Source organism: Chelonia mydas, chromosome 9 (genome assembly GCF_015237465.2).
Source record: "Chelonia mydas isolate rCheMyd1 chromosome 9, rCheMyd1.pri.v2, whole genome shotgun sequence".
Lineage (NCBI taxonomy): Eukaryota > Metazoa > Chordata > Testudines > Cheloniidae > Chelonia > Chelonia mydas.
The window spans coordinates 80,804,484-80,825,497 of NC_057855.1; the positions used below are offsets into that span (position 1 = coordinate 80,804,484).

Consider the following 21,014-nt stretch of genomic DNA (forward strand, 5'->3'; position numbering starts at 1 on the left):
TTATCACTTCATGCATTTTATTGAGTCTATTTAAATTTGCATTATGACATCTTACATAGGAAACAAACTCCTCCTAAATGTTAGCTATCAAATATGATCAAACTGTTTTATGACCTTTTAGAGTACCATTTTGTACTAAAGTCCAATATAAACAATGTAAAGCACTGTACAAAAAGGAAAATTGTTACATTCTCAGTTTAATACAGGGCTTCCCAGCCAACAGCCTAACAGAGATAGGGAAGGGCTCTTGTGATTTTAATTTAAGTGACGAAAACCAGATAATGGAACCAAATAAGGTTCAATAATGGATTCGCCCATAAGAAAAAGGAAATCTCGGTGCAAAAGAGGTTGGGAAGCCCTGATATAACAGAATCAAACTAATTTTTACACAACATAATTTAATGTGCTTTGAGTAAATTACATTACCATTAGATTTGCTTCTGTCTCCTTCCCCTCAGGAACCCAACCCAAACAAAAAAAAGCCTCTTGTAGGTGAAAATTTGAAATATTTCTAACTGTGTTGCTTAATTCCCTTAACATGGCTCCAAGTTAACACCTCCTGGGAGAAGCCAGCTAATCTGGCACAGGCATTTCCATTACAACTGCATACCTAATCAACTCAAGATCCGATCACGTAACCCTAATCAAGTCACATAAATCCCCAGTCATACTGAGGATGAATGGAAACACCAGATTCTTACACGGAATGCCACATTACAGTTATAGTAAGGGTCTCAAATTAACAATGCAAAGAAAAGTTAAGGCTGCAGCTAAACAGCTAAACCCAGCCAGCTGAACCTTGATATTGCAATATATGTGCTGATTAAGAACACACACTGTTGGAAGACCCATGGAATACCTAGGCACACTGGTACAAAATGGAAACCAATGCTTTAACTAAATTTCTTTTCTCATCTTAAAATTAGACCCTAGTTACTATAACACATCTCAGACCATGAATTTCCTCAAAGTGTAGGCAAATATTTTAAGATAAATTTCATACTGAAATTAGATTAGTGAAATGGTCCTTTGGACACTACATATTCGCATAATCCATGGATAGTGGACAGTCATTACTGTCCATTGTGTCAACATTAGTTGAAAACACATTAATCTGCAAGTTGGCATAATGGCCAATCATGGCTTCTTCAAAATTTGTACAGTATCATTTTAGTGCAGCTGCTATGCATGCACACCAATACTTCCTACAGAAAGTCCTTAAGAAACTTTTAACGAGTAGTTTCTATGCATGCAGTGCAGCAACTACCCTGTCAAATAACACTATTTTCCAAACAAGGATCAGTTAACATAAATGAACTAACTGCCTGCAAAATACTATTTGCAAAAAGCTGTTTATTTTTATTTTTTACAAAAGTGCAAGTAAAAGAAGAATCCCAATAAAAACCAATCACTACTTTTCACAGTTCTTTCACTTAATGGATAAAACCCATTAAAAATGTCTACAAATTTGCAGTTTGATTAGAACTATATGCTGCACTCTTACAAAACAAAAGATTGTGCACTCTTCTACATTTTAAATACCTAGGGGTAATCCCAAACACCGGAAGGATGGCTGTCCACAATGTGCAATAGTGTGTGTGTGTGTGTGTCTGTGTGTGTGTGTGTGTGTGGTTTTTTTTCCTTTTTTCTTTTTCTTTTTTTTTTTTTAACATCAGCTTTCCTTATACAAGCTCTAGCAGGGGAGCTTCTTCAAACACAAAACCAACTTAAACAGCAAAGAAATTAATGTTTTAATAAATAATGGAGTCAAAGATGTGTATTTGCCCCAACTTTGAAGGAGGGTAAAAAAAAGCTTCCTCAAGATGGCACTATAAACTAAGGAGAGGAGAGCAGCAAATGTATAATAAGGCTACCAGAATCTTTTAAATTTATTCATCTATGTACACGTGGGCATTAAAAAAAAACCCCAAAAGATAACGGCTGTGTTTTAACCTCTCAGTGGCCACTGGCATCCAGTAAAGTGGCTGTAAAAACAGTGCACATCCATCTACAATTCCAATGCTGAAAAAATAGGTTTAAGCTTAAGAAAGCTATAGATGCAAATATGTTAAGAATGCTTGGCACCAAAAGGATTCATATATTTTTAAATAAATTGATTCAAGAGACTAACTTTAGCTAATTGTGAGCACCTCACTAGAGACGCTTTTATACTTTACCTATAAAGCTTGCAATTTAATTTAAAATTGAAGTATTAATATTGGCTTTTAAAGCTTAATATAACTTTAAAGGAAAGAATGACACCCATAAATTTATTGTACTATACAGGAATGAACTAAACTACCTTATAATACTAGGGCCTGACCCAGCAACCCTTATTCAGATGAGAATTCCTGCTGCTGGATCAGGCCAATAATTTTCCACAGATTTGTTTTGCACAATTCATAATATGAAAGTAATTCATAAACGCCACTGAGTTACTGGATGTAGCTCAGAGCACAGTTATACCACTGCTCATTTCCAGAACTGTTGTGGACGTTGGTAAATGCCTCATCTACTTAAGAGTTCCTCACTAACAGCAATATCAATCATGCCAATTGTTTGAAGTCAAAGAAACAAACCCCAGTGCTACTGGTATAGTAAGTTTAAAAAGGAATTTCATTATAAATAATTAAAACATTTGAAACATTCAAAGGATTCTTAATTGAGGTGAACACTGGTTTCTGGTACCTTTTTGGGAACCTCAGACACTAAACCGTTGGTACAATTACATAAAGTTAAAACATTAAGGCATACCACTTTTAGGCAATCATAATAAAACTACAAAGATGGTTGTTGAACTGTATAGTTCTTGGAAACCAAGAACAATCTGAATTAACAAGAGTAACTTCTTAATGAGGTATTACAGCCTTGCTCCACTGAGTATCGCTTGTTGCTAATGGGCTCATATTATTCTAATTTCTGTCCTTAGTCCTCCTAAGACATCTGATTTTAAAAAGCTAAAAGTGTATTTAGAAATCAGTAGCAAATACCACTATAAAATATTTCAATTTGAATTCTACAGTCCAAGTCAGCAAAGACTGTTACTGAAAAATGCAAGTGATTGCATACACTTATGTGCACACTACAGAAAAGATTCAAAATCATGGTGTCCAATGTTTGAGAAGTAGTTTTGGCTTAAGATTCATTAGATACACTCATGAATCAAAGTCCAACCAGTAACATTAATATCTAAACTCCAATTTTATAGCTGAACACATCTCAGAGAGAAAACATTCGAGAGCATGTATTTGTTTATAAATGTTTTATAAACATATGATAAGGAACACCCTTACAATGATGGAGCGTTCCACCACAAGGAAAGCGAGCTCACCAGCCAGTCAGGATTCCCCACTGAACTGGGGATGACAGGAAAATGCGCTGTTAGAAAAATGGGAGGGCCCCAGAACACCTTGGAATCCTGACCTGGCTGGTGAGTAGTTCAATTATAATGGCTTTAACAGCTAGGATGACGTTCTATGTAACCACCACTCAAACACTGAAGATCTGTTAACGTAAAAAAGACAGGACAGGTTTGGTTTTGTCATCTGAGTATCGAGCAACAGTTTGGACCTAGCCAGCAAGAGCAGTTCATATCCCTAGTTAACAACTACTATATTTTTTACTTGAAACAGAACACTGCTTTCCTTGAGAAGCATGTAGCGTTGGCAAAGCTACTAAAGAGTAAAACAAAAGGAAGGTTTCTTGGGGATGGGGGAGATGGGGAAGAGGTTTCCCACCATGTAAAGACAGCTGAGGTATGAACATTTCCAAAGAAGACTTAAAATTGTGTAAATGCATTTATAAGATCTGAATTGTGATAAGCCCACATTAACTTTTAATACAAAATGCAACTGGAATTTAGACAGTCTTTAACAGTAAAGAGACATGCCTAATATTTTACTTTAAGGAAAATAAGTTGCAAATTCAAACAACTTGAAATTTCATTTTTTAAATGTATTCCAGTAACCAACAATTTAAGATTGGCAATTCGTTTGATAAACTTCTGTTAGAAGATTATTTCTCAGTTACACCTAAATGTTAATTTCTCTACCCTGGACACTGCAACTTCCATTGATTTTTGGAGGTCAGTGTGTTAAATCAACTACCAAAGCTCCAGAGATTAACTATGTCATTAGGGTGGAAAAAGAAAAATTAATTTGCCAACATGTGACTGCTGAAAGTTACATATAGCCCCTCAGTGATTAAAATACAGCTTAATACAAAACTTGGGCAAAATCCTCACTGAATGAAACTGGTACATACAAATTTGTATCATTACACATCAGTAACCATACAAAGAAAAAACCAGTCTTCAGAGCAGGTTTCTATTTTTTTTTTTTATCACCACCTTTTTGGTGGCATTACTGAGCCAAGACATTGCAATTATAACATTCAATTGCCATCAGTTTTAATGCAATTAAGATGTCTAATTCTTAACTGTTTTATGTTACAGTAGCTGTTCACATAAATTAAATAGTACAGATATGCACTGCTCTTGACAATAACATTTACAAAAGCAGCTCGCTTGTATTTAGTTTGCTGTGTGTGTGGTGGGTCTTATATGAAAAGCATTCTCTTCATTTCTAAGCATGGTACAATTTTAATTCTTAATGCATTAGTACAACAGTGCACTGGAAAAGTACTGAGCTTCTACAAAAAAGCTTTACAATTGTAAAACAAAAATTGTGATTTTTTTATTTAAACAAGCATAGGCAATTCTTATATTTCCACAAGATAAATATCCCGATTAAGCAATCAGCTCACTCTACAGCGTGCCATAGTGATGGGCTGGAGACAGCTGTACAATGGGAAAAGGGCTAACATTAGTGTTATCTGCACTCACATGTCCAAGAATACGCAATATGAAAATTAACCAAAATTATATTTAAGGGTGCAGTTGAATTAATTTCATATTCAGTGGGATAGCTGGGTTTGTTTTTAAAAATCCACTATGAAGCATGTGCTGTAGCTAGGATGACTTCTCAGATAAGTTCCTTAAAGGGATGAGCTGAGTGCTGAGGTCTTTAAGATTCACAATGCATGGGGAGGGGAAGGGAAGGCGGGGGAAGGAGCTTAACAGTCTTGATGATGGAAAAAAAAGAAATTTATAGCAAATAGGCATCTTAGGGGAAATAAAATTTTCTGAAATTCGAGACACTGAAACTGAATAGATTTGGAGACTCTGATTTAAAGAGATTCCCATTTTAAAAGCTTTAATTCTGAGAAAATGTTTCCATGAGGGAAGAAGCAGCCAAACTCAGTACTTTACATTGAAGCACCACTCAAAAAGTGGCCATAATGAAAGTGACTTTGTTGCCCATCACTATTACACCAGCTGTTCAGCCAAAAAATTCAGATCTCATTTAGACAACACTTTCTCTGTTACCAGATGCTAAGACTGCTCTACGACAAATAGGACAAGTGGAATTTTCTGATAACCAGCGATCAATGCAGTGGACATGGTACTCATGGGAACAAGGCAGTTTACGAAGCTTGTTGCCTTCTGTGTATTCTGTAATACAGACACTACAGGTTTTCAGAGCATCGCTTTCACCAAAATTCCTCCATGCTAGGTTGTCAATTTGTTCTTTGGTGAGTCCTCTTGGCTGGTCATCATCATCCTCATTTAGTAGAAAAAACTGTGCTAGGCTAAGGAATGGTAAAGAGCCACTTTCTTCAAAAGTGACTGATCCCCTCGTATTCCGACCTTCCCGCCTAACAGATGTTGAACCTCCTTCATTACTACTTTCATATACCTCCCCTGAGCTACCTTCAGTACTTTCACTGCGTGAACTAGTACTACCACTATCTCCTCCATTCTGTAGCTCAGGAGCATCTACATTTTGGTTTGGGACTGGGCCACTAGGATCTGCATCACCATCACTGTACATATAGTAGTTTAATTCTCCAAAACCTGTCATTATCTGCCTTAGAATGGTCTGAATTGCGACTGATGTTGTCTCATTAAAGCCCGTGTTTATGATTCTACGAATAGGAATCCTAATGGTACTGACATAAGTTCTCACTCCAGCCCGTTCTGAACGTGAAAATGTGCGCCTAAGCCCTCCACGTTCACTTTCATAAGTGACTGTATTGTTTGGTGTCTGGGACCTGGATCGGGTTCGGTTGGCTATGCTGTCTCTCTGCCGATATTCTCCTGGACGGACTCTTCTCACTTGAAGATCAAGAACTATGGTAGGTGGCCTCTGTCCAGGAGCTGCAGACTCACTGCTGCCATTTGTTTCTGAAGAACCTAATGCTGGAGGAGCAGGTCTTGTTTCAGGGGTTGAAAACAGAACTGCATTTTCACTTGCAATCTCAGTCCCCGTTGTATGTTGCCTTAACGTCACATGCTGTCTAGTTCTAGAACTTCCCTCGGATTCATTTACCAGGGAATGATCAAGAGTCTGAGATGGCATATTGTGAGGAGACCTGCGAGGAGTCTCGCTTGCTGGATTAATAGGTGACCTACTTCTATCAGTCCTAGCCCGGGTTCTTCGTTGTTCTGGGCTCCTGCTTCTTGCTCTTCTCTGGCCTCTGAGAGGAGATGCTTCCTCAATTGCTAACTCCTCAGAGGTACTTCTGTCTGATCCAGGCTGCCTTACAGATGGCGATTCAGATCTTGGAGTCTCAGTGTCACTTTGGCTATTTTCCAAATCCTCACCATTGGAGGGCTCTACAGATTGCTCATTTTCAGCTTCTGGGTTTGGGTTCCCATTATTACGGTTGACATTTATTTCCAAACTGAATCTGAAATCACCACTGTTAGGGTTAGTCCGGCTCACTGCCCTCCAAGACTGGTTTCCTCTTTGCCCGCTCCGTGTGGTATTTCCAGTCTGTCGTACTGAATTAAGCCAGTCTATTATGGAATCTCTATTAGAAACATCTTCTGTGGATTCTGCACCTGTCAAAAGAAAGGGAACTACCAAAATTAGAGAACTGAGGTAATTCTTAGATTAAATTTTCCAAAAATATAATTCCTTAATTAAGCAAGTTACAGTTTTAAAATATTTAAGCCTTTTAAACACCGTAACAGTTTCATCCTTAACATCTTGATTAGTGTTATGTCTAAAAGAGCTGTTTCTTTGCGGGAGCATGAGTGGACATTTTTCTACTGCCAATAATTATGCCTCTTTAGAAGTTGTAGCCAAATAGCAAACAAGTCATCAAAATAATTATTTCTTGTAACAACCAAATGGAAAATCAGTTATGTTTCAACTGTAAAAAAAAAAATAGATGTTTTTTACTTGCTCGAATACTGTCCATTCAATGGTCTGGTATAGCAGCAGTTAAATCACAAAACCAAAGCCATGTCTATATTTACAAGCATATAGAGGCACAGCTGTACAGATACAGTTGTGCTGCTGTAAGAGTACTTGTGTAGCCACATTATGCCAACAGGAGAGAGTTCTCCCGCCAACAAAATAAAACCAACTCAATGAGCAGTGGTAGTATGTCGGTGGGAGATGCTCTCCCACCAACATAGTGCTGTACATGTGAGCACTTACTCTGGCAAAATTTATGTCACTCGGGGGAGTGGTTTTTTCATATCTCTGAGCAACAAGTTTTGCCAACATAAGTGCTAGTGTAGACATTGCCTTAGTGGCCTGGAATACTTGGTTCTCTAGTTTAGCACACTCATTTAGCTAACAATGACAGGGTTCAGTGGGACCCATGTGTAAACCTTTCTGTAGGGAGGCAATGTGGCAACCTTGAGAGGGAAAGAGTAAAGGTGAGAAAATGTGGGAATCTCAGAAAGCACTCCAGTAAGGGAACAGAATGGAGAGAAATCTAAACAAAAATAAAGAAATGCAGAAGCGATCACAGTGCAGCAAAATAGAAGTGCGACATGTTCTAGCTGAAATCTCTTCAAAACTTTGACCTCTGAAGCAGATATCAGATTATCTTCACTTAATTCTAAAACACTGCTCACCTCACACCTGCCTAGGCTTAACATGTTCCATTCCTGCACTCAAGTTAAGATCTATATTGGGTGCTAAAGTTAAGAGCTTCCACAAATACAGTATATATACCTCTATTCTCATCACCGTTTTGCTGTGGTGGACCTTCTTTAACTTGATGTAGCCTTCTCATCAGTTCTTCTTCAGTAATTTCACCTTAGGAAGCAAAGATTTCCAAAACTATTTTAAAGGCAGATATGCAAAGGCAAGAATAATCCATAGCTTAAGAGTTTTTACGCCTACATGCTCTTTGAACTGCAAATACTGTCCTAACAAGATACAGACTGCTTTTAAGTGTTTTCTGAATTCTGACACACTGTGATACCTAAGTCAGGGTAGCCAAAGCATAAATCACAGCCCTCCAACACTACTGCCCTTAGGTAAGATTTGCTGAGGCTCCAGCTAACAAAGAATTACAACGTGCTCAGAAGATGGCAAAATGCTTTCTGGGTCTTGTAACCACATGCCAGCAGTATTCTCCATCCTACATCAATCAAGGCCTCATTTACAAGAGAAAGTTGCACTGGTTATCTAAAAGTGTTATTTTAAACTGATTTAGTTAAACCAGTGCAAAAACACCACAGCGGACGCATTTCAGATTAAGAGTTGTTGATTTCAGTTTACACAAATCTATTAGGAATCAGTTTTAACTAAACCAAAATAAGCCACTCTTATACTGAAACAAGACTGTTCACACAGGTTTAGCTAAATTGGTTTTAAAATGACACCTTTAGTTAAACCACTGCAACCTTCTTATGTAGAAACAGCCCAAGTGAGACTCAGATACCTGGCAAGATGCCAATGCAGCCCTCGGTAGTACAGACTTTGCAAGTCCCAGTGAACACTAACATTTTCTTAAATTGAATTAGCACATCTAGTTTAACCTAACAAGCTCTACACTATTCATATTACCTTCAAGGAATGGTCTACTGCAGTGGTTTTCAAACTTCAGTACTAGGTCGTGGAATGCAAGGCAATGGGTTGCCTTGCTTAGCACCCAGAGAGCCTGGTGGCAGGCCAGTAAAAATTAATAGTTCCTATCTGTTCTGAGTCTGACACCGCGCTGCGCCCCAGAAGCGGCCAGCAGCAGGTCCGGCTCCTGGGGTGGGGGGGGAGGGTGCATGGGGCTCCGCTCGCTGCGCACCTCCGCCTAGGAGCCAGACCTCCTCTGGCCACTTCCAGGGCACAGCACAGTCCGTGGCGCCAGGACAGGCAGGAAGCCTGCCTCTGCACTCGGGCTGTGCCGCTGACCGTGAGCCGCCGGAGATAAACCCACACCCAAACCCTGTGCCCCAATCCCCTGCCCCAACCCGGAGCCCCTTCCTGCACCCCAAACCCCTCATCCCTGGCCTCCCCCAGAGCCTGCACCCCCAGCCCCGACCCCCTCCTGCACCCCAACCCCCTCCACAGTCCAAAGCCCCTGACACCCTGAACCCCTCATTCCTGGCCCCACCCCACAGCCCTCACCCCCACACCCCAACCCTCTGCCCCAGCCCTAAGCCCCCTCCCACACCCCAAACCCCTCATCCCCAGCTCCATTGGGTTGCGGGTATCAACAATTTTCTTCAATTGGGTCACCAGAAAAAAAGTTTGAAAACCACTGGTCTATCGTGTGCTCAACTAAGCAGAAGAACTACTCTCTACAATGGCATAAAATAGTAGTAAAAATATCAGAAATGCTGAAGACACATTCAGCACCAGAATGGAGAGAGGAACTAGGTAGTCTGAAAATGGGTGCAGAGGCATTCACATTCGTAAATTAAAGTTTTCATGCTACCTACATGTTTTAACATACCTGGTGTTCCTAGCAAATTGTTATCCCTCATAAGCCTATAGTCCTCTTCATTCAGGTTATTTACAAAGTGATAAAAAGCTTCTTCACGTTCTAATCGATCCAGCTGACTCCGGCGCTGTGCTTCTGAGTGATCAATACTTCCTTTATCGTTAGAATCTGAGCTTTCCATGTTGATGAAAGAGTGGGAAAGTATCTAAAAAAGGAGAGGAAAACTACATATTTTGAAAACCATACATACAAAAATGAATAAAATAATCTGTAATGCTTATTGACACATTCAGTGGAATTCAGCACAATCTGTCGTTGAACTTGACTCTGACAACACACACTTAATCACTATCATATATTTAAATTATTTAAGGAGAAATTTAGTTTGCTGATAAAGTTCCAGTTATATGGGTATCTTGTACCACAATTTAAATCTCTACTTGATCCAGAATTTAAATCAATCATTTTAAAAATGCAATATGTTTAGGGAAGCACAAAAATTACAGACCAAATCCTTCAGGCAATCTTTTGTGCACCCAACATTGCTCAGGAAGGAGACGTCTAAACCGCCTTATAGCATACCCTAATGTTGCAGCTACGTGACAAAGCAGAACCTAGAGCAGCCTAAAGTCTGCCTTAAAACAATCCTGTGAAGGACATGAGTCATCTGAATCCAACACTATGTTCCTTTAGAAGGCAATTTTAATAGGATTAAGCCTCCCAAGCTCAAGCCTATAAGGAAAGGAAGTGCCTCATGTTACTCATCAGCAATCCTTCTGGACAATTAAGAGGAATAGCCAATCCCCAAAAGCATTTGGAAGAAATGTGAAAACTAGGAAGCAGAATTACAGCATAGTAGATTGTGGGTGCCACAGAACACCTTGCAATACAAAGATCATTCAGTTCCTCGGGATAAAAAGGTTCTGTAGAATGAATTCTGGAATTTAATGCCAAAAGTAATTTGTTAGACAGCAGTTAAACTGTCAATTTTGATGAAGTGGAATATGAGACCAAAAAGTCTTATGTACCTGGCATATGGCCAGCTGTTAACAGGAATCCAATATATATGCATTCTCCCCACACTTTTCCTACTTCAGTTAGTTTAGAACCTCTAACACATCTCTCAACATTAGTGAGATATGGTAATATCTGCATTTGTTCAACGTTAACAGTGAAAACGTATCACCTCTGGAGAAATTATGTTAACCGTAAACCTATCCAAATGGAAGCCAAAACAAGGAAGCCTGGTTATTAATCAGTATGCCTCACCAACCGTGATGTAAAGCACTGTCTTACACAACTGTGGGAATGCACCAATTACTCAAGTGGCTGGTTATCTAGCTAGTTTTACACCTGATGGAATGCTCCTCTACAACATTTCCACCGGAAATGTTTTCTTTTTTTAAACAGCTCCTGATGCCTCATGAACATATTGAAGGGGGGGGGAGGTGACAAAAAAACCACACCATTCTGAGTTTTGTGCTTTTTAATCTGAGAATTTCCAAACATAATAGGATCTGTTTCTCGGCCACTTGCCTAGTGCAGTGGTTTTCAAACTGTGGACACTGGGGGTCTGCAGACTATGTCTAAGAATTCCAAAAGGGTCCACACTTCCATTTGAAATTTTTAGGGGTCTGCAAATGAAAAAAGGTTGAAAACAACTGGTCTAGTGCATGAAACTGATCCTCTTTTTGGTTTCTAAACAAAACTGTCAAGAAAAATCAGAATGTCTCTACAGTTTAAATCAATGGTCCCCAATATTTCTGTGGGAATAGCATATTGCTGTTCCCAGAAGACTGTGGCGGGCGCCAGATACCCCGCCGCCAAAATGCAGCAGCGGCAAGAAGCGTCATCACCAAAATGCCGCCAAGAAACGGCAACGCTTCTCGGCGGCGCAGTGTCCTGCGGGCACACAAAAATGCCCCGGTGGGCACCATGGCACCTGTGGGCACTGCCTTGGGGACCACTGGTTTAAATCATAACGTCTCCTAAATAGAAGAGAGGTATTGCATGATCTTCAAGCCCATTTGTTTACACACATTTAGGTAACTGTGTGTTTGTCTTCTTCCGTCTCCAAGCCCAAAATTACATGTTGGATGTGGCAAATGTAATTATTGGAAGAAGGCCTCAGAGGAGGGTCTTGCATTTAGATTCAACACTATTAGGTTTACTCCTGGAGGCTTGCCTACATTAGGGATTTTCACACTGGTACAGCTACCCCAAAGTAGCTTCACCAGTGCAAACACCTAATGTAGACTCTACACCAAGCCAGTTTATCCACCTCTAAGAAACAGTTCTCTTCTACCCTAGCCATTGCAGAATATAGGCATATAAATTCTAGATGCCTATCACTAGGATACTAATAGTACTACAATGACAATGGGGTTTCCTTGGTTCTGCCTAGCTACACAACAGGATTTCAATAGCGGCGGTAAAGCAGCACCATTACCAGATTACTATGCAACAGACGCCTATGGAAACAACAACTAGATACAGTTAGATAACTGAAGCCCACTATACAAATTGTGTCTTGAGTGTAATGCACTATCTTGATGCCTAAAATGAGACCTATCCACTAAAATGTAAACATCACATTAAGATATCATAAGCAGCATATTACCATAAAGCAAGAAATGCAAATAAGGGAAAGACACACCATGTCTGCCAATACATTATGATAGACATAGCTGTGGCATCCTATTAAACCTGTGCAGGGGAGGTCATATATAGTATGTTTCACATCAGTGAGTTTCCTTGCTTTTATTGCTTTAGGTCAACTTAACATGAGATTTTGTTCTTACCTGCGTAACACAACCTGAAATTTCCCTTCTTCTGTCAGCACAGAACTGGCGAGGGAGAGCACAAATGTCTGGAGGAGCTCATGTCTCTAAGATGTAGTGAGTGCAGATCTGTTGATTATAGCCAACTTTAGTTTATCCAGTAATGAAACTGAACATCTTTATGGAAGCACAGTAAGATTTGTCTAAAGTTCGCTGGAAACAAGAGTCTGTACAGCTACTTGACTGAAACAAGTGAAAGTTTTCTTTAAAATGGTGATGGGAAGTGTTTTTCAGCAGCTGAATAACCAGATATTATTGCAGTAAACTCTTAAATTGGTGTGCCCACTCTTTGATAAGTCAGTCAAGTGGATTCCCTGTAGTTACTCATTAACAATCTACTCAAAGGTGCCAGGCACAAATGACTAGTGTTGTCCCTACCATCACTACAAAGCAGCAGAGTCTATGAAACACAGCAAGCTTTAATAGCAAGAAGCGACTATCTATAGTTCAAGACTTTATAATCTACAAGGGAGGAGTTATTTTATGGTCTCGGGACTAAAGATATTCATTTGGTATTGAAAAAAGTTGCCATTACCAGTTACTTTGCTCCACTACCAGTACTAAAATTATCAATTCATTGATACTGCGACAACTAGGCCTGAGTAGAAAGTCATAAAAATATATGGCTTCTAAGTTATAGCCTATCTGTGAACGAGGGTCAGGCATCACAATTCAAGAATTTACTAAAATAGCCATTTAAGAAATTCACTTCAGACCCCATACAATAGTAAAATGCGAAAACTCTCAGTTCACCTTTATCTTTACTACTTTACACTTATATGGTACCTTCCATCTGAGGATCACAAGATGCTTCCCAGAAATAAGTGTTAATTGAGCAGATGACACAATGACCTACCAACTAAGTCTTCCTTGCACGAAAATAAATAAGCTGTTTCAGGCCTTAGTAAAATAACCCAAAAGCTATCTGAGCTGAATTTACAGGGAAGTACCTTAGTACATGTTCTTTTGTTTCTGTAAGTGAATAAAACCCACCTAAAATTAAGTTGCAGTCATTGCTGAGATCTGCAACTTGTATAAAGTAAAAGGAAACTTGAGACCCTAAAGGATCAAAGTCTTTCCTATATACTGTCTGAAGAAAAAGGAGCGATTTAAAAAAATAAAGTTGTGGTCTTCATCAGCAATATGTAGTAGGTCCCAAAGTCCTTAGTAATAGGAGGAAAAAGACTATGACCAACAAAATTAATAAAACAGCAAGCACTGTTAAGAACTGTCTGGAGGGAGTTAACGTCTTGTCTCTAAATGATTGATATTTTAAAATGAAATTAAAATATACAGGTTTCAATATTTAAGAGGGACATCATTTCATTTGGCATGTACAGGATATTTTCTAGAAAATTAGATTCCTATACATTATGCAGATTTCTTGACTCTCTTCCCAGAAATTTAATTTATAACTTTGAATACACAAAAGGGATGGTTAATAGGTGGAAACACTTTAGCAACTGTGCCCAACAAGGACTAATTTCTAAATAATGATTACCTACTACAATACTTAATGAGCTATTACCAACTGATCCACTTCCATCCTAAAGGAACTAGTCATCCTTTCTGATAATCAGAGGTAAATTGTTGTATCAGTATAGAAGTCAGAGTTGCCCTTCCCTAAACCAACTTCAAGAAAAATGTACAAGACAAAACTCAGATGTTGACTTGAAAATATACACATTCCCTACCCCCAAAGATCACCTAAATCTCCAGTAGGACTATTAACCCTCTTTCATGATGAAAGCTCTTCACTACTGCCCTGTCAAGAAAAGCTCTCCAACACCAAGTAACTCACACTGAGAGAAATTAAAACTAGCTATTAGAATATCCTGAACTCCATTTCTCTCAAGGTATAAAAATATTTGCAAAGCCTAAGTCATATTTTAAAGTGCCTTATTTAACATGATGTGACAACCAAATTAATGACTAGGCTTCAAAAAACAAACTAGTACAATCTGTGCTCTTCTAAGATGCACAAGAGAAAAAACTAGTAAATAGTTTTAATGTAGCTATGTCAAACACCAAGTACTTTATAAATAATTAGTTGCAATACATTAAGAAACCACACATTTCATGTGTTTTCAACCTTGAAATTTCATCATTGTTTATCCTGTAAATCCTTGCTCTCAAAAAACAGACCACAGAAAATGACTGTTGAGTGAACCCAATTATTAAGAGCATTAAAAAAAAAAATACAAGCATGTGAGAGAGAGGGCTCACTGAGATTTGCACCTCAATCCTACAACAAGATACACACAGACGGACCACTGTCTACCTACAGCCCCTCTTAAAATAATGAGTTTTCCACATAGACACGTACTGCAGGATCAGGGCCTTCAAACCAGTCTGAATATCTGAAGCGTAGAGACAATAGGGGATTAAGTTTTCAAATTTTTAAAAGTCCGCCTTACATGTTGGGCTTATTCTTTGCCTGTTGCTATTAACTCTAATGGATGTAGTATGAATGTGCATTCTAAATAAAACACAACACCTACAGAAAGTTCTTAAAGTATCTATCTGGAAATTAAATGTGATGGAGAGAGACTTATCTTACCCCAAACATTACACACTCAAATTTCACTTGCTTAAAAAAAAATTAAGCTGGAAAAATGTCAACTTGCCAAAGAACACCAGAAAAAGTATGTCTTTTTACAACGTATTTGTATAAAATGCTATTTTAAAAAAGGAACAAAGATATTCCCAGAGCCCTAACAAGCAGAAGCCATAAGAATCAGAATATCATTTTAATCATAGGTATGACATCGCAATAGAACGTATGTCAATACTTTCACATATCCAATAAAATGTTTCACTCGTAGAACTCCACTGTCAACTCTGAGGGCTCAAAATGTTATAATTTTCCTTATTAAAATAGCATTTGTCAAAAAGACATGTTGAAAATGAAAATAAATAAGACATTATGTTGCTTTTGGTCTTTAGATTATACCACAGAAGAGAAGACCTATTGGACATGAGGTATCACAAGAGAAGTCTCATGAAAATGGTTCTCTCTTGCTCTAAAATTGAGCATCCTGTAAGGTCAGCAAGCAAAACGCCCACTCTGAAGTTAGGAGGAAGCAGCACTGTGGTATGTCAGCAGCCAATGTCGTCACTGAAAGGGAGAGCAGCAAAAGTAGGGTAGCATCCTGGGGAGCCAGACCCGCAAAACTGATGACCGTCGAGTAGTGCTCAAGTTTCAGCAGAAACAGGACCTCCGGTTAATGGAAGCTCTAAATCAAACATAACCTGTAGAATTTCAATGCAAAAAACATGTAACTTCAACACTTCTTTTAACTCCACTTAATCCGCAAAATTGTTGCTATTACAGATTCTACTGGAGATAACAGGCCAATGCTATGCTGACACACAACTGCAACCAACAAATGAGGATTAGGGTACAAGCCTATCCTGGTTGCTGTCTAATTCATGAAATACTCCCAAATATAAATTTTTTTTTTTTTTTTAAAAAGAATACCTTATTTAATAACATTTAAGTTATATATTATGTTTAAATATAAAACCTAGCTGTATGTAAAACTACAATCTCATCTGATTTTGATGACAAATCAAGAAACAGAAATTCATGTACATTATTTATGAGATTATGGATACAGACGCCTCTGGCATACTGAATTTGTAAAAGACTGTTCTTGTTGGAAGTTTTTTAAAAAAGTTATTAAAATTAAGAGGATAAAGTAAATGTATATTAGTATATCTTACCTAATCAAGTGTTGCCACTTGATTTTTTAGCAATGAAGCTGCTCAGCTTTGCAGTCCTCACTGAAGGAAAGAGTTAAACATCAATACTTCAGATCAACCAAGAAATACCAATTGGTGTCTGCTGACATAAACCAGGACAAGAAGATGAAATTGCAGTCTTATATGCATTTTATGTTTTTATGCACAGCCAAGTGTCTCATACATTCTGAGAAGAGAAAAGCAAATGGAAATGTTGTGACACTTCAAGTTACCTTTATATACCCATGGAAAGATCCATCCCTACATTAAAGTTTAACACTAACACATTTTTTAAAAATACGGGTTGCAAGATAGGTGCCTATGTATAAGAAATTCAAAATAAGAGATCCTGATGGCAAAAAGGTATACACGTGCTATGTTTTATCCTTTCCGTACTTCAACTGGCTTAGGTTTTTACAAGTTCCTGCCCCTCTTAGACTTCACCTAGAGAAGGATTTAAAGGTGTGTTAGAACATGTCAGCTAACATGCTCTAAAAGTCTAGTGTAGACTATTCAGCTAGTAAGTGATCAGTTAACCTAGCTGGGTTTCAATTAAACCAGTTTAGCATGTGTTAGACTATACAATGCCCTGTCTCCACTAGATTTGTTAGAAGGTGTTACTAACATTCCTACAGACACCTTTAAATCTTAGCCTAAACACGTTCTTAAGAGCTTATCTATACACAAGAATTGTACTGTTTTAACTCTATAAGGGGCTACACCAGTATAAATATTTTGGTTAGAAAAATCATGCCCTTAACCAAACAAGTGCAAAATATGTGTGAAGATTAGGCACCAGGCTGTTCTGAGTTTGGTGGAGAGATGAGGAGTGCTGAAACTGTCAACTCTCTCTTTTCTGTGAGGTAGTTAATATGGACTGGACAACATGTTTATTACCCAGGCTAGGGACCTGCTATTTGTTTGAAGGTCACATCACCTTATATAAATATTGGTGTGGTTAATTATATGACATTAAGAGTCAGAAGAACATACATTTTTAGTACTGCTAACTGGGGGAGGGGGGAAGAATGCAGTAATTATTTCCTTTGTAACCTGTTTAATAAAATGTGTTTTCCTCTTTTGATGAGCAGTTAGATCAACATTTCTGACTCCTTTACTTTCCAAATGATGATTAACCATTCCAAAACGGGCATACCTACGCTGGGCATACATAGGCACCTTTAACCGCTCGGCTATCACCATAACATATCCAATCCCAGACACTGGGAGAAGACGTTTAACTTCATCTACAAAATGAAGGAGTTACTGTTTAATTTTCAACTCTACCTATCAACTTATTATGGTTGAAATGATTAGAAGATGGATGTTACAGCTTCTTTACTATTTCATAGTCACCTCCAACTTGAAATTAAACAATATAGCCAATAGTGCAGATAGGAAGTAAGACTTCGGTGTAGTGCTGTCCACCTAATTATTGTTATTTGTGTACCATTTCAGTTTGAAAGCTCATTTATTCAACACTAAACAGGGCTCTTTATTTATTCACACCAGAAAATACAAACTGTATCCAACGTTCCAACTTAATGTCCTAGGGAAGTTTTTTGTTGAAAACCCTTTTTGTAAGTATATCAAATAGATAATGGATCAAGAATAAGTCCATAAGATACATACAGAATAGATTTTGGTCCTCCTTTGAGATGTATGACTACAAACAACATAAGACATCCCAGGATGACCAGAGTTTTAACCTCCATAAACATTCCTAAAAGTACAGATCATTTTTACATTATCCTCAGAACATTTTGGAGGTGTGGTAAATAAAGGTAACTGGGAAGTAAGTGAGACTAGACAGAAAATGGGGATCAGAAGACCATGAGTTTTCGTGGGTTACAAAACTATAAACAACCTGGACACTTGGAAATAGAAGAGGCCCCAATAAAAGAGGCCCTCACAGAGTGTGATAGGGAGAGTCCCCTCCACTTCTCTCCTCACGATGGGGCTCCTTGCTCCTGGTGTGGGGAGGACAAAATGAAGGCTTGGGCCTGAGAAACTACAGTTCCTTAAAGGAGACCCTGGACACAAGAAAGAGAGGCGCAAGTTTCCCTACAAACCCAAAGGCCTAGTTTCAAGTTTCAATCCCCCTCAAACCCAGCTGGGTACAGCGGAAAGACAAGCCCCGCAGCCCCCGAGAGGGAGCTTAGCCTGGTGCCCAAACGGAGAATGGGTCCCCTTCCGGGCTCAGGCCGTGCGGAGGGGAAGGGCCGTGAGGTGTCTGTCAGTCCTCCGCTGCCCGAGGGGATGGGGCAGGAAGTGAGGCTCCCCTGCTGCCGACAAGGACCCGCGCTCACACTTGGGGACGGGGTAGAGAGGACCAAGGGGTCGCCTCCGTGGAGACAGGGAGACCAAAGGGGCCTGCTGTCCTCCCTGCCCCAGGAGCGGGGATCCCCACCCACCGCCTGTGCGCCAGGGCCCTCCTCCCAACGTCCCCGGCTAGGCAGGGTCGGGTATCGAAAGGGGGCAGAGGCTCGGGGACACAGACTCCCCCTTTCCGCCGGCAACCAGAGCAGCGGCGCCGCCGCCGCCTCCTCCTCCCCTGGGCCTGGGCCTCTCCCTTCCCTAGGCCATTTTGAAAGTCTGCGTCCAGCCCCGATACTCACCCGCCGCCGCCGCCAGGCTCCCTCCTCCCCCCGGGTCTCGGTCCGTTGCTTGCCCCGGTGCTCAGCGGGCTCGGTCCTGGCTCGCTCTGCTCCGTCCCTCCCCGAGCGGCAGCAGCGTCTCCTTCCCTCCCCCTCTCAGGCGGCCATTTTCTGCTCCATTGTTACCAGGGAAGTGGGGGGCCGGAAACAGGAGCAGCCGCCAGAGGAAGTGAAGGAAAACTCAATGCGCATGCTCACTCCTCTCCCGTCCGGCGTACGCGAGGCGCCTGACACAAGCCGCCATAGAGCTTGGAGGACCGTGCAGAGAGAGCGGTCCCACTCACTGGCCAGGCAGCCATTTTGGATGGGGCCAAGTCGGGGGGCGGGGCGTTACGTGATGCCCTGAAGCGGTGGCGAGTGGGCGGTTAAGGCTGAGCGGGGCCAGACCGGATGCGTGCAGCTCCCGCCTGCACTGCCGGTGAGCGCGGGGCCCCAGCCCACGGGTCCTGCCTTGCACCCCAGCGCGGGGGCCCGGGGCCTTGTCGAGGGGGGCCAGCTTCCATCTCTGGGCGCTCAGACAAGACCCTGGTCTCTAAGGTGTCGGGTGAAAGACACGGGTCGGTTGGGCTCCCGCACAAGGGGGATGGGCCACGGTGAATCTATGGTTGCAGGTCGGCTAATCCCAAATAGGGTTACCAATAGGGTGACCAGACAGCAAGTGTGAAAAATCGGGACGGGGAGGAGGGTAATAGGCGCCTATAGAAGAAAATGCCCCAATTATCGGGACTGTTCCTAATCTGGTCACCCTAGTTACCAGTTTTAGTTGGATGAATTCCTGGAGGTTTAATCACATGACATTATCTTTAATTAAAGATTCATCTTTAATTCTTGGAGACTCCAGGACAGTCCCGGAGGGTTGGCAGCCCTAATCCCAAACCCAGAGTTTGGGCCAGTGAACTGGCTTATTTCATGCACTGAAGATTAAAATCCTTTTCTGGGTATGGCACATGATGGGATGATATTAGAGTCCTAAATAAAAGCGAGTGTTAAAACACCCGAAACATGGTGCCACACAAACTGACCCACCAGATGCATACATGTAGAAGCATAAAAATACATCACAAAGAGCAATGACTGTAAGAGGAGATGTTAATTCTTTCATTATTTGATCTGACTCCTGGTATCCTGCAGGTTATGATAACAAAATAGGTGTGTGGTGTTATTTCCCCATAGTTTTTCATCCCAGTGGATTTTCTGTGCTATAAGAATTACACAGGAGAGGGGTTGAGCTTGAATTTGCACATTGTTCAGTTAGCTATGCAGATATGTATATGTGTGTGTTTATTAGCAGACAGACTAAGCAGCCATTAACACCAGATTTTGCCATTTCTGAGTTCACATATACAGATTCATGAATATCCAGCAACCTTTACGGTGTCTAAGGCACTTCTGGGATTTTCTATTTCAACATAAGAAATTTACAGTTTGGATTTCAAAACACCAGTGACCAAGGAAGAGTTAGCATTTGTTAGGCGGCACTGACTGTAGTATGACCTAGGTGCACTGGACTGGCCCTCGGTGACTTGGGTTCTATTCCTAAGTCCGCTACTAGCTTGTTGGGTGTTGCCAGTCACTTTGGGTTAGATTCAGCCCACCTATCTTTTAAGTGCCTAGAAAATCACTGGTTTTCACAAAGCCTGAGGTAGGCGCCTAGGCTCCCTGCAGAATGAATGGGGTGAGATAGGCCTCTTAGGACATGTTCCACCCAAGTCAGCATGCTACATGGTCTCACCTAAGTAGCCAAGGGGAGGGGTGTATCCAAAACCCCACCACTCTGAGGGAGTTTGGCACTTAAATCTGAGCAGCAAGGAGGCACCTGGGAATCTCAGCTGCAAACCCTCTCCTGATATTAGGACATCCTGCAGAAATGGCATAGGCATCTTTCTCATACATTTTAGCCTGGCAGTTAGGATACTCGTCTCGGATATGAGAGCACTCTGATTCAAGTCCACCCTCCACTGAGGTGGGAGAAAGGATTTGAACAGGGCTTTGCTATCTCTTAGGAGAGGGTCCTAACCACTTGGCTTGA

The 21,014-nt window shown here is 40.5% G+C and overlaps 1 protein-coding gene across 17 annotated transcripts; it reads right to left on the minus strand.

Annotated features, from left to right (window-relative positions):
• Positions 1 to 19,157, minus strand: RLIM (ring finger protein, LIM domain interacting). 17 transcript variants are annotated; one of them, XM_037909795.2, is made up of 7 exons: positions 18,947 to 19,156; positions 16,311 to 16,515; positions 15,751 to 15,836; positions 12,546 to 12,653; positions 9,757 to 9,949; positions 8,034 to 8,117; positions 1 to 6,922 (listed from the first exon to the last, which is right to left on the minus strand). In XM_037909795.2, the coding sequence occupies exons 5-7, from the start codon at positions 9,923 to 9,925 to the stop codon at positions 5,364 to 5,366; spliced, it is 1,812 nt and encodes a 603-aa protein (XP_037765723.1). In that variant the 5' UTR covers positions 9,926 to 9,949; positions 12,546 to 12,653; positions 15,751 to 15,836; positions 16,311 to 16,515; positions 18,947 to 19,156; the 3' UTR covers positions 1 to 5,363. The 17 variants fall into 17 exon arrangements, with proteins under 17 accessions (XP_037765723.1, XP_037765721.1, XP_043379118.1 ...); XM_037909793.2 differs by having other exon boundaries at positions 15,538 to 15,836; XM_043523183.1 differs by lacking the exon at positions 12,546 to 12,653 and having other exon boundaries at positions 18,947 to 19,157.
• Between the last annotated feature and the right edge of the window lie 1,857 nt (positions 19,158 to 21,014).